Genomic DNA, 13,825 nt, shown 5'->3' with positions numbered 1-13,825 from the left:
CCGTTCACATTTCCAATACCTTGTTTCAAATTTAATCACTGTGATATAGAGCTAGGATGTCATATATCCGATGTAAGGAAGTTCCTGTTTTTTCGGATTGTTAGTTTCCATGAGACTGCTCCCCCTGCTGTTTACGTTTCAAATGCAGCTTGCCTGAACGAAGGCATTTTGCTGCTGTTGAGCAGCTAGTCTGGAAAGTGTTCTGGCTTGCTTAAAAAAATGTTCATTGAAATCAGTTGAATTTGCTTTGAAATCTGATTAGTTGGGGTTAGTTCAGCTCAGTTGTTAAATGTCCTTGTCTTTTTATTTTAAGTTCATCAAATTCTATTGATTCTGTCTTCCATTTCTATCTAGATATTAGGAAGCATTTCCTAAATGTAAGAGCTGTTTGTCTCATGCAATGTTGGTTATTACCTTTAACGCCCTGAATGGTTTAGGTCCAGGTTACCTTAGAGCACCGCCTTCTGCATGATCCCCACTGCACATTAAGGTCATCTGAAGAGGTTTGTCTCCAGTTACCACCGGTACATCTGGGGCGACTCGGAGGCGGGCCTTCTCTGTAGCTGCCCCTGGGCTGTGGAATCTACTCCCAGCAATAATCCGTAGCTTGAGTTCATTGTTGGCCTTCAGTAGAGCTCTTAAAACCTATCTGTTTGGCCTGGCCTTCCAGGGGATTTAAACTGTTTTAAATGTTTTAATTGTTAATGGTTTTAAACTGTTTTTACATTATTTTGTAATGATTGCTTTTAAAGGACTGATTCACGGGTTTTATTTTTGCTGCTGTGCAGCGCCCAGAGCCATTTGGATAGGATGGCATATAAATGTAATAATAAATAAATGTTGAGCTGTTCTTCCATAGAGTTTTTCAAGCAGAGGCTAGGTGACCATTTGTGAGGGATGTTCTTATCTGTTTCCTGCAGTGAGCAGGGAACTGGAGACTTTGAAGGTTGATTCCAAGTCTACAGTAACATTCTATGATTCTAGTTCCTTTTATTTCTCTTCTCACTTTTGTTTATCACTAGGGAGGTTCATAGTGTAATAAAATTTCATTGGATCACTCAGGAACCCAACTCAGCTAAACCTGCATTTCCACAGGGCCTTAAGTGGATCTTGGATCATCCCAATGACAGGCCAAAAGCTAGAGCAAATCATTTATCACGATATAGTGTACCATTTTATTAGCTGTTTTATAGCCACCTTCACTAATATTTGAACAAAGACAGTTAACTGTTAATGGTTTCAAGAATGGCTTACAAGAGGCCAGATGACCTGCATCTGTCTGGGTCTATGAGGGTGGGCAAAATGGCACTATGAAATACAGCTTAGAAGAACATTCAGAGTAGACTATTACTCCCTTGCTTCAGGAGACATGCTATTCAAAAGTTTTTCAAAAGGCGATACAGTTGGTAAGTGCAAAAAGCATCGTAGCTGCCTGTGACTTGTTTTTCTTTGTAATCAAGTGGGTTTCAAAGGGGAATAAAAACCACAGAGTGACAACAAAAAGCATAGAAGGACTGAACTAGATAAAAGGCAGTGGTGTGTTGCTCTTTAGATCAGTCCTAAACATTCTTCCCCTTGCACACATGCTAAATGCAGCAAGCATAACTCTGCTTTGATGGTGGTGTGGAGATACAAATGAACTCTTCTGCCAGGATTCTGAGCCTAAATGCTCAAGTTAAATTCTTAGTGGAAATGTATCAAATTGCCTCAGGACAATTCACAAACAATTTGCCCAGCCCCCGCTCTAGTCCAACTGAGATCAATTCACATCAGTTAATGTGGCTTGTATATCGTTGTGTGTTTGGGGTATTGTAGTTCCTTGCAGCTACAATCCACGCAACACCATAGGTTGTTTGCCGGCAGTGTGAGTACAATATATCATCAAGGCACATTGTAGATGCAGAGTTTGTTGTCCTGATGATTAATGCCTGCAGAAATTCTGTTTAATGACTAAACACAATTTTATATTAACCATCTGAGACTACATTGTTTCTGGCTTGCAGTCTTCCAACTTGCTCAATGAAACTTGGCTGTGTGCAGATTGTTTCTGTGAACAGAGGCGTATCTAGGGAAAATAGCGCCTAGGGCAAGCACTGAAATTGCGCCCCCTGTCCAAACATATGACACCCATCTTTCAGATAATTTTACCATAATATCAGCTCAAAAATACAATTCAAGCTCTTTAATCTTTTAATATTTCAAAAACTATTTGGCAGTGGATGTAGCCAGACTAAAAAATGCTGGAAAATTACAAATTTCAGTATGCTGGGGCTCATTAAAAAAAGTTACCTGTAGCCCCTTTGGGGGGCTTCCTAAAGGCTGGGGGGGGCTGAAAAGGTTCCCCCTCCCCCTGCCAGCCTCTTAATTCACTGCCACATCCCGTCCTAGGCTGATTTCTGGGCCTGTTTGGACCTGCAAAGATTGGCATGATGGCCATTTTGGAGGCCACCACACATGCTGAAATGGCCTCTGTGTGGCCTGGCAAGGCCTAGGGCCTCACAGGGACTATTTGAGCATGTGCGGTGGCCATTTAATTTTTTTTTTAAATGGCCACTGAAAACAAAATGGCTGCTGCACAAGCTCAAATGGCCTCTGTGAGGCCTGGCATGGCCTAGGGCCTCGCAGAGGCCATTTGAGCATGCATGGTGGCCATTTTGTTTTCAGCAGTCATCCATTTTTAATTTTTTTTTTTTTTTTTTAGAAATGGCGCCCCCTTCAAGTGGCGCCCGGGGCATGTGCCCTGCCTGCCCTACCCTAGATATGCCCCTGTCTGTGAAGCAATGGGAGCAAGTTCCTTCTGACTATTAGTGTGGGACTAGCTCTGAGTCAATAGCAGTAGCTCAAATTACTACCAAATATTCTGGAAGAGAAGAACCTTAGCTCCAATAGCCTGGAAGAGAGGGCAGAACCCCACTACCTACTCTGATTTCCACTTTTCAGTTCTCCTCCAGCCTCACATACAATGGTGGATTAGAGAAACCAGGGACTTTTACGCACAGCAAGTTTTACCGCACGTTTATGGAGAAGCTTTACTGCAAACTTCAAGTTGTCCCCAAAAACCACCTCAAATAGTGGATTTTTTAACTCCAGATATAAACCGGGCTACACTCTAACGAGCTGTGAAAAACCCAAATTGTGAGTGAATTGCTCCCTTTGGGGCAAATCTAGCCTATATGTGAACGCACCCCCTCCATTCCGGAGGAGATGTGAATTAAAGGGCTTCAAAAATCCCATGTGAAAATCTTCCAGCTAGATCACAGGCAGCTTGTTTCCATCAAAGCAACCTACCACATGCTTTCCATTCTCAGAAAAGGATGGTGGAGGGAAAGAGGCTTTTTCTCTCCTTCCTCCCACTCCCTCTTCTGAGAGAGGAGGTATTTAGCAACTTGCCTTTGCAGCTCTACGGGGTCCATTGGTGCAGAAGGGGGAAAGGGGGAGCCAAAATAGTAGTGGAAACTACTGAGAGGTGGCCATGACAATAGGTGGAGGATTCTCTCCCACTCCTGAAATACATGTACAGCAGGGCCAGCAGCACCACATCACTTCATGATCCAGACCACCAGCATTGATCTGACACTGACTCATCAGGAAAGGGGCAGCTGTGTCAGAAGGTCCAGAAGAGACACCAAGTCCAAGTCCAGTAGCCAAAGTGGATAGTAAAGGGTTGAGGAGCCCAGTTTGACCGCTATGGCACTTGCATGCACAACAATGGGTTAAAATCAAACAAACCAAAATATTGCAATCTTTAGCTCCATTAAACTAAATGGAGATTTTGCTATTGACTTCAGTAATTGGCTGCACTCTATTTATATCCATTATGGTTATAGAGTTGCAGGCTTTGGAAATATGATAGCAAAAATACTGAAGGATCAGACTACTTCATAGTTTAGAAATTTTAGAAACCTGTATCAAGATTATCTGAAAGGCTTTTGTTTTTCACATTTGTGGGGATAAATGCTTTCAAAAAGTACTTATTGCAGAACAATTACCATAGCTTCCATACTGCACAAGAGGATGAGGGCAGCTTCAGCACTGTCCGCTAGGGGTGTGCAAACTGGCCTGACGTAGAACGGGTTTGACGATGAACCAGTTTGGTTCAACAGCTCAGGGTTGGCGTGAACCACCCCCTCTTCGGTCTGGCCCCGGACCGAAACACACACCCCTGACAGTTCGGTGGGAGGGGTTCATGAACTTTAAAAAAAAAATTTAACCTTATCCCCTTTGGGGAAGGTCCTCTAGGTGGTGGTGGTGGGTGTCCACAAAGGTTCCCCCTCCCCCCACCGGCCTCTGTTGTCACTGGTTCTTCAGCCTGTTTGGGCCTCCGTAGTTTGGCGCGACGGTCATTTTGGATGCCTCCGTGCATGCACAAATGACATCTGCGAGGCCTGGCATGACCCAGAGCCTCACAGAGGCCATTTGTGCATGTGCAGCAGTGCTCAAAATGGTCACTGTGCCAAAATATGGAAACCTGAACCAACTGAACCAGCCGGAGGGGGTGACAACGGAGGCTGATGTGGGGAGGGGGGACCTCTGCAGACCCCACCTCCCACCCCCTCAAGGACCTTTCCCAAAGGGGATAATGTAAAAACAATTTTTTTCTTTTTCTTTTTTTTAAAATAAGGTCTGTGCCCCCCCCCCCCGCTGGACCGAACTGAACTGGGGGTGGTTCGAGGGGGGTACTGGACGGAACTGGTCTGGTCAGGTTTGAGTCCGGTACGGACTCGAACCGAACTGAGCCAGCCAGTTCCACGCATATCCCTACTGCCCACACCCGTGTGCAAAGCTGATACTTTGAAATTTTATTAAAGCATTCCTAGTAGACGTGGCTCAGCGGGGAAATGCTTGACTAGCAAGCAGAAGGTTGCCGGTTTGAATCCTCGCTGCTACTATATTGGGCAGCAGTGATATAGGAAGATGCTGAAACGCAACATCTCACACTGTGCGGGAGGAGGCAATGGTAAACTCCTCCTGTATTCTACCAAAAGAAAACCACAGGGCTCTGTGGGTGCCAGGAGTCGAAATCGACTTGACGGCACACTTTACTTTTATCTAGTAGATACTAGTTTCTGTGTTATTTCTCTTTCTATTACTCTTATTATGGTACCAAAGACTATTCTTGTTGATTTATATGTTTGCTATTCCTAGGACTGTTCTGGAGTGACTCATAAAGAGTAGTTAAGCAGTTTTCACACTGGCACCAAACTCAAGGAGCTTTCCCAGAAAGCAGGCTTTACTGTGAGGCTTTACTGCGAGTCTGAAGTTGCCAAACAAACAAACCCAACACAAAAAGTGGATTTTTAAAATCCCGGATATAAATCGGGCTACACTCTACCATACGATGAAAAACCTTCATTGTGTGTGAAGTGCTCCCTGATAGCTCGCAGGGACTTTGGGGTAATTTGGCGGACACACACCTCCATTCCGGAAGAGATGCGAACTAAAAGCCGGGTGTGAAAAACTTCCTGGTTGTTGCTACTACCAGTCCCTTTATTTACAATTAGGCAGATTCTTAGGGAACCTTAATGTTTTAAGTATCTACCCACTCTAACATAGAGTAGGGAACCCACACACATTTGAGACCTACATGGTGGTGTGCCCTTCAATCTCAATCATATCAGCTGTAGTAAGGAGTTGATCTGTGATTAAAACATTAGTTGATTAAATCAGTTAGAGCTTGAAGCTCTACTAACGGATAAGATGCAGGCATGAAGATGTATAGGCAATTTGTTATTTGCTAGGAAAATTGATTATATATCTCCCCTTTACTTATAATTGCAAGCAATATCCTTAAGTGCTAATGTAAAAAAATGACCACCACCAATTTGGAGGTTACATTGCATTGAATGGTCCATTTTAAAAATAGCACTGTAAAATAATGGAGATCAGTAGTTAACAAACAGGGCAGATATGTCGCCTTTGAAAATATTCCCTTGATATTTTAAAACAAGTTTATAGCTGGGGAGAAATTACCTTTATTAGCTTTTATCTTTATTGAGCTTCACTGAGTTGTTTGAAGCTTTGGACATGCATTCAAAAAGGGCAAGGTTATACTAAACTATACGCTGAGCCCAAGTATTTTTCTGAAAGGTGAGGGTTTTTTTCTGTTTCGCCTGGCATATGGTGGCCAGGAAGTATCATTATTCTTATAGTTTAAATTTTGTCTTTCCTCTCTGGTGTTGGTGTTGGTGTTGGTGGTGTTTTTGAACTTTTGGGATGGGGCAAGCTACAATGCAACTTATTTATTTATTTATTTATTTGTTTATTTATTTATTTATTATACAGCCTTTCATTAAAACAATCCCAACACTCTTTACAAAACATTTGAAACAATATAAGACTATAAAAATCACACAATAAAAATATTAAAATAGAATGTAAAAATATAAAACTAATTAAAATTAAATTAGACTGAAATACTTATGTTAAACACACATTGAACATGAAGCCAATGTTTGTATCTTGTTCCAGTAAAGACAGTAAGCAAGACTTGGGCATAGTTTGTTCACAGACTTTGTTTTTTCTCTATGTAAACCTCTTTGGAAACATTTGTTGAAAAGCAGTATATAAATATTTGTTGTTATTGTTACAGCTTTTGTCTCCACATTGCATGGGTAACTTCAACAGGTAGTGGGTGTTGCCCCCAATATATTTCTTGCTCCCCAATCCACCAGACTGGAACTTTACAGCAAAGTATCAGACAATGTAGTTATAATATATTATGATCCTATAGCTTGAATTAATTATTTTCAAATGCATCCATTGTTTAAAGAAACCTTATTCACTCACTCCTCTACCCCAGAATAAGCAACTGAAGCCAGTGCAGCCAGTATGTAGGATACTCCTTTAGTCTCCTGAGAGCCAGCCCAGCCCCTTAGTTTTCATCTTGGCCAGGAACTGGACTTGCAGGGTCATCTCCCCTTCAGATTTCTAGCTGTCCTGGTACTGACCAGTGTTCCCTCTAACAGGGATTCCCAGATGTTGTTGACTACAACTCCCAGAATCCGCAAGCAAAAACCACTACAGCTGGGGATTCTGGGAGTTGTAGTCAACAACGTACTGACCTCTCCCCACTCCGGTTTTTCCTGCTATACTATCTTGGACAGGAAGAGCAAACTGGCCTAGAAAGCAGACTGGAAGCTTTGGCTTTATTCAAAGAGACAGTATTTTCTACGGAATATTTTTATAGGAAAATTCTATAGGAATTTTAAAATCTCTTGATCTAAAGAAAGTTGTAGAAAGATTTACTTCTTGTCATAAAAGATGTATTCAATTCATTAATAAGATAAATAAACTATCATACATTACCATATCTCTTTAAGTATTTAATGTATAGCAAGATCCTCACTCCCCTAATAACATTCCTTGCCACGCCTTTTGCTCCCCAAAACTAGTTGTTCTAGAGTTACCTCTGCTGCATTCTGTTTCCACCTGAGCCCTCCAGGGACACACTTCAGAAATAACATGTGAGGATTGGGAAAGAGCTACAGCTAGAAGGATATTCCTGTCTTATAAATAAATGGAAGGTAGCTGCCCCACCCTCCGATCTACAGAAGCAGCCAGGCCAAGCTGTGGTAGATCATTTAGCTAAGATCTTTCCTTTTTGCTAGTGCTGAAATCTGTCTGTTTCTCTCTCTCTCAGTACTTGCCCAGCAGAGGATACTAGGTTCGTTGGAACAGTATAGTGTGAACCATTCAGTCCGAGAATCATACATGTTCACTAAAATGTAAGCACTTTGCTGCTTTAGATGACCTGCGTTCTACCATCTCTTAATGGTTTGTTTGACCCTAGGTCCATCATCTTCTTTGTCTTTGTTTATTTTCAGTGAGTTGTATCCTGGAAAGTGTATTCAACCCTCTGGAAAGTGTAACTCTGTCATTGGAAGTCCTTCTCACTTGTGGAAGGAGACTTATGCATGTGCAAAGGTCCTTCCATACATATAAAATGATCCTTGTGTAAGCTCAAGACTCCCATCTGTGAGCAGAAGGAGCTCTCAATGACAGAGGTGCATTTCATGAAGGTACAGCTCAATACATTTTACTCATACTTGTCTGTCTTTCCTCCAAAGCTACCACCTGTTCTTTAGGTCAAATCCCTTCCTCCTTTAAAAAATCTCTTTTCAACTACTGTTCTTCCCTCTCATTCATATTAATCTTTCTTTGATGTCAAGTTTTTCTTTTGACTCCAAGTCAGCTATTAGTCCTTTCATGAAAAAGTCTTTCCTTGATCTTTCTAGCTATTATCTCTCTACAGTTTTTTGTTTCTAAAGTCTTGAAGCAGGCACATTCTACTCAGGCAAGTTTAACTTCTGCCTAAACAAGGCCGTCTGTTTTCAGTTCTCTTGTTGCATATTTCCTCTGCTCTTGATACCATTAGTCATACTTTTATTTTGTTATCTTTATATAACTTGGTTTGTGGGTCTCAGTTTCACTTTATCAATATGCTGGTGTCCCTCATGGACTCCTTCTCTTTGTTTTTCAACCACTGGTCCATGGACCGGTCCCGGTCCGCGATGCATTGGGTACCAGTCCGTGCGACATCACTAATAAAAATTACACACACACCCCCAAAAAAAATTGGGTCGGTGGGGGCTCTCCAGAGCTCATTTCCTGGCAGTCCTTGCTGCTGGATAACATCCATTTCACTTCCTTGTAATGAACATTATCAAGAAAAGAGGGCTCCCTGGAAATGAGTTCCAGAGAACTGCCTGAAATTATTTTTTGGGAGGTGCCTGGGGGTGAGGATGAGGGGGGTGACCCCCTTACTAACTGCTGGTCCAGGAAACTGCGCATGAATAATGTACCGGTCCATGACTCCAAAAACGTTGAGAAACACATATAATTGAATGACTAGTCCTCTGAATGCTGCACATGATGAGTCTGTGGGCAAGGTTCCATAGCTCACTGAAAGTGATTTAGCTATATCTATTATTATTATTATTATTATTATTATTATTAATTTACACAGGCAGATGTTATTGACTGGTTTGTTTTATCCAGACATCGAGTCCTTCTCAAGGTCCTGGGATGGCTGAATTTTATTGTCAATGTTGTTGCTGTTGTTATAGATATCGTTGCAGAATATAGGCTGTTCCCAGTAAAGTTGCTTTTTCTAACTGGCTGATGGTGATTTCTATGGCCCCTATGGTGTTGAGGTGCTCTTCACGTTGTTTTGGAATTGCACCTAGGGCGCCAGTTACCACTGGGATTATTTGGGTCTTTTTCTGCCACAGCCTTTCAATTTCAGTTGGTAGATCTTTATATTTTGTGATTTTTTCTATTTCTTTTTCTTCTATTCTGCTATCTCCTGGTATTGCTATGTCGATTATTTTAACTTGTTTTTCTTTCTTCTCGACTACAGTTATATCTGGTGTATTGTGTGGCAGATGTTTGTCTGTTTGTAGTCGGAAGTCCCAAAATATTTTTGCATCTTCGTTTTCTACAACTTTTAAAATTTTATTGTCCCACCAATTTTTGGCTACAGGTAGCTTGTATTTTTTGCAAATGTTCCAGTGTATCATCCCTGCTACCTTGTCATGCCTTTGTTTGTAGTCTGTGCGATCTTTTTACAGCAGCTGATTAGGTGGTCCACAGTTTCATGTGCTTTTTTACAAAGGCGGCACTTGCTGTTTGTTGTTGACTTTTCGACTTTTGCTCTTATTGCATTTGTTCTTAGTGCCTGTTCTTGTGCAGCCAGTATTAAACCCTCTGTTTCTTTCTTCAAGTTGCCATTCTTAAGCCATTGCCATGTCTTGGTGATGTCTGATTTTCCACTTATATTTTATTATTATTATTATTATTATTATTATTATCATCATCATCATCATCATCATCATCATCATCATCATTCTAAAGTCCTTGAAAGTTCCTCTATAGTGATTTATCAGTTAGGGCATATTTGCTACAGAAAACTTGTATATGTCCAGTTTGTTAGGTATGTACTTATTTTAGAAGCAATTCTGCATACCATGTTTCACCCAGCTGCATATACTTCTCTTTGTACAACTGCAAAGTGACAGGTGTGAAAGCTCTGACCTTCAGAGGACAGAGCAGATGGAGAGGAGGCAGAGCAGCCTTGGCAAGCAGAGTCAGGTTGGTGTGAAAGGCATTCAGGGAGCTTCTGGGAAGGGAGAAGATGTGTGGCTTGGAGGCAGTAAATCCTCCAAGGATCTTGGAGAGTCATGGGAGACAGCTTGTTGAAAGTTTCAACTCAATGTGCAGCAGCTGTGAAAAAGGCCAATTCCATGCTTGGAATCATTAGGAAGGGGATTAAAAATAAAACTGCTAATATTATACAAAAGTATGGTGTGGCCACATTTGGAGTATTGTGTACAATTCTGGTCACTGTACCTCAGAAAGGACATTATAGAACTGGAGAAGGTGCAGAAGAGGGCAACCAAGCTTATCAGGGGCCTGGAGCACCTTCTTTACAAGGCAAGGTGACAACACTTGGAGCTTTTTAGTTTAGAAAAAAAAGATGACTGAGGGGAGACATGATAGAGGTCTATAAAATCATACATGGTGTGGAGAAAGTTAGAAAATGTTTCCCCTCATATCACTAGAACCAGGGGTCATCCCATGAAACTGATTGCTATGAAATTTGGGACTGACACAAAAGGAAGTACTTTTTCACACAATGCTTAACCAACCTATGGTATTATCTGCTACAAGATATGGTGACAGCCCCCAGCCTGGATGGCTTTAAGGAGGGTTTAGATAAATTCATGGAGGACAGGTCTCTCAATGGCTACTAGTCTGAGGGCTATTGGCCACCTCCAAACTAAGAGGCAAGATGCCTTTAAATACTAGTTGCAGGGGAGCAACAGCAGAAGAGAGGGCATGCCTTCAGCTCTTGCCTGTAGGTTTCCCAGAGGCATCTGGTGGGCTACCGTGTGAAACAGGATGCTGGACTGGATGGGCATTGGGCCTGATCCAGCAGGACTGTTCTTATGTTCTTAACCCCTGATTTTTCCTCAAAGAAGGCTGCTGAAGAGCTGCAGAACAAGCACATTGCTCCAAATGTATTCTGGGAATTTAAGTAAAGGAGCAAAAATTGTGCAACATTCATGAGTGTCCCCATTGTGCAGTAATGTTTGAAAAGCCCTTTGTTGTGTGTGCTGTGACACAGTATCAGTATGGTTACAGTGAGAATTTGTAGCCGTGACACTGCTTCTGGTAAGAGGGAGATGACATTTGATGAGGCAAGAGGCTGTGTGTCCCTGGGCAAGATGGGGTGGGGGGAACTGCACTTGGTGCCCTGCCTCAGGTGCAGACAGACCCTGTTAGCACCTGTTGGAGGGTGCTCTCTGGAGTCTGAGTAGTGACCCTGAGTGCTCTTCCAGTGCCCTTTCTCAACCTTCCTCCCTTTGCTGGGTGGGAGAGAGTGCAGTGACACACAATACTATCTCAGTCTGTCCTATAGGGAGTTATAGGGAGTCAGGACCCACGTTGCTCCATTCACGAACCTAGTGAATGGAGGAAGCTAGATATGTCTGTGGTGGTGTATTGGTTGTTCTGTTGGCAAAGAAACTTGTGGAAGAGAGCTGAGTATTAGAGAATTGAGCCTTCATTCATTATTAAAGGCAGGGGGGGAATACTAAAGAAGTTGTTAAACCTTTGACTCCTAGATATAATGAATGAAGGATTTTATTTTATTTTCCGTAGTTTCATATAATTCAGTTATCTAATTTAGAAAGCAGTCTAAAATATGCACTATTAAAAATAAGAGCTAATGAAATTATGCTCATGGAAATTACCATAATTATTAGAGCTTGATTAAAAGCTTGATAATTTAATGATCAAAAATCAGTTGACAACTTGAATACCATCCCCTTTTTCTTATGTATCAAATGTAGGTAGTTATGGGAGGCAGGAGCAGGCAATCTATAGATCTGACCCACTATTTTTTTTGTTTTACTAACAGTATTTTTTATTTTTTTGTTTCCAGCTAAGCATTGCTGTATGCATTGGATTTTTTGCTGCCTGGAGCCCATATGCTGTCATTGCTATGTGGGCAGCCTTTGGATCAATAGAGAGGATTCCTCCACTAGCCTTTGCTGTGCCAGCTGTATTTGCGAAGTCTTCAACAATCTATAACCCAGTTATGTACCTTGTTCTTAAGCCCAATTTCCGAAGCATCATTGCCAAAGATTTTGCGGTTCTCCAGCAATTGTGCATCAAGACTTGCTTTTGTCTCAGACCTGTGCAGAACTGTAGTTATAGGTCAGCTCTTGAGGTCAACTTGAAATCATTTAAAGGACGAAATGAGTCTAGCAGTAACTCTGTGCAGACGGTGGAAGGATGTTCTTATTTTCCTTGTGAAAAGTGCAACGATACTTTTGAATGCTTTAAGAACTACCCGAAGTGCTGCCAGGAGAGATTAAATCCTGTGGAGCATATTCCTCCAGAAAGCATATGCTTGGAAAATAGCACTCAGTCAAATACAAGACATGCCTCTGAAAAATCTATAAAGGTGGTTGTCCGAGGAGAAAAAAGCACAGAAATGGATAACTTGGAAGTAATGTTAGAAACCATTCCTACGGACGCTAGATTAAGCAACCTCTAGGGTATCCTCTCTAATAAAAGGCTTAGTGTCCGTCCGTGGACAACCAAGCGTCTGTCCGTGCCTCCCTCGGCTGTTCTGGGCATGCGTGGAGCGCATGCCCAGAACAGGCTGATGCAGAAACGGAGACAGGCACCAGGCAGCCATCTTGGTCACTTCGCCCAGCTGCGGAAAGGCCAGAAGCGGCCGCCGCGAAGCCGGGGAGGAGGCGGCGGGGACAATTGGCCGTCAGAAACAAAAAAAGGGAACAGGCGGCCATGTTGGGCGGCCAGAAGCAGCCACCTCAAAGAAGTGAAGCCTGGCCGAGGTGGCGGCAACAAGGACTTGCGGCTGTGAGACCTTGGGGCCCTTGCCTGGCCCCAAAATTGCCTTTGCCCTTGCCCCACATGTTTCCCGCCGACCGCTCTCCCGCCCTCCCAGCTGCCCGAATTCTCCTTCCCCGCACCCCCCCTGCAAATGATTAAGAGCCAAAATGGCCCATGAGAATGCCTCCGCGGCCGCCGCCACAGCCGACGACCGCCCTCCCGCCCACCCAGCTGCCCGAGCCCTCCTTACCCGGTGCAGCCCGCAACAGTCAGGCGAAGTAAAAGCATATTTTGCAAAGAAGAAGAGAGGAGCTCGCGAACAGAGCTCCTCTCTGTGCTAAGCCTCTTCCCAAACTGGTGCTTTGGGCGCAAAGGACGCCTATTGCGTCCTTTGCGTCCATAGCGGCAGTTTGGGCAGTGGTTTAGCACAGAGAGGAGCTCTGTTCACGAGCTCCTCTCTTCTTCTTTGCAAAATATGCTTTTACTTCGCCCGACTGTCACGGGCTGGATTGGGGGTGGCGGGACCAGACCACCCGCAGACGGCATTCAGAGAAGCGACTGTGGCAGCCGCTGAAAGGCTGAGGTGGTAGCGGCAACAAAGCACCCACGGGCGGCATTTTCAAAACGAAACGAACTGGGAAGCTAGCAAGCGGCTGCGAGAGCCGCTGGAAGTCAGAGGCGCCGGCGGCTCCAGGACCAACAACAACAACAAACCAAAACAAGGGAGAGGGAAGGGGGGGGGGAAGTGCAGGAAAACAAACACAAAGAGAAAAAGAGGAAGAGACAGAGAGAGAAAGAAACAGACAGACAGGTTAAAAAAAAAAAAAAGCTAGCGCCCGTAACGGGCTTAAACATACTAGTGTTAAATAAAATGCTCTAGACAATAATTTAAGTGCACCAGACTTATGAATGTAAAACTTTTCTAAGCAGCTTTCTCACTACCCTATTTTCTATATAGTTA

The 13,825-nt window shown here is 43.0% G+C and overlaps 1 protein-coding gene across 5 annotated transcripts in view; it reads left to right on the top strand.

The window, feature by feature from the left end:
• Positions 1 to 13,133, top strand: part of LOC128325119 (opsin-5-like) — a 65,695-nt gene extending 52,562 nt beyond the window's left edge. For all 5 annotated transcript variants that reach the window (XM_053250593.1, XM_053250592.1, XM_053250594.1 and 2 more), the window contains one exon: positions 11,945 to 13,133. In XM_053250593.1, coding sequence (XP_053106568.1) covers positions 11,945 to 12,562 — 618 coding nt within the window. In that variant the 3' untranslated portion in view covers positions 12,563 to 13,133. The remainder of the gene's footprint in view (positions 1 to 11,944) is intronic.
• Positions 13,134 to 13,825: the final 692 nt, after the last annotated feature.

The sequence above is a fragment of the Hemicordylus capensis genome, chromosome 4 (assembly GCF_027244095.1).
Source record: "Hemicordylus capensis ecotype Gifberg chromosome 4, rHemCap1.1.pri, whole genome shotgun sequence".
Classification (NCBI taxonomy): domain Eukaryota; kingdom Metazoa; phylum Chordata; class Lepidosauria; order Squamata; family Cordylidae; genus Hemicordylus; species Hemicordylus capensis.
The sequence above is the reverse complement of the archived record's forward strand: the minus strand, read 5'-3'. Positions and strand labels throughout refer to the sequence as shown.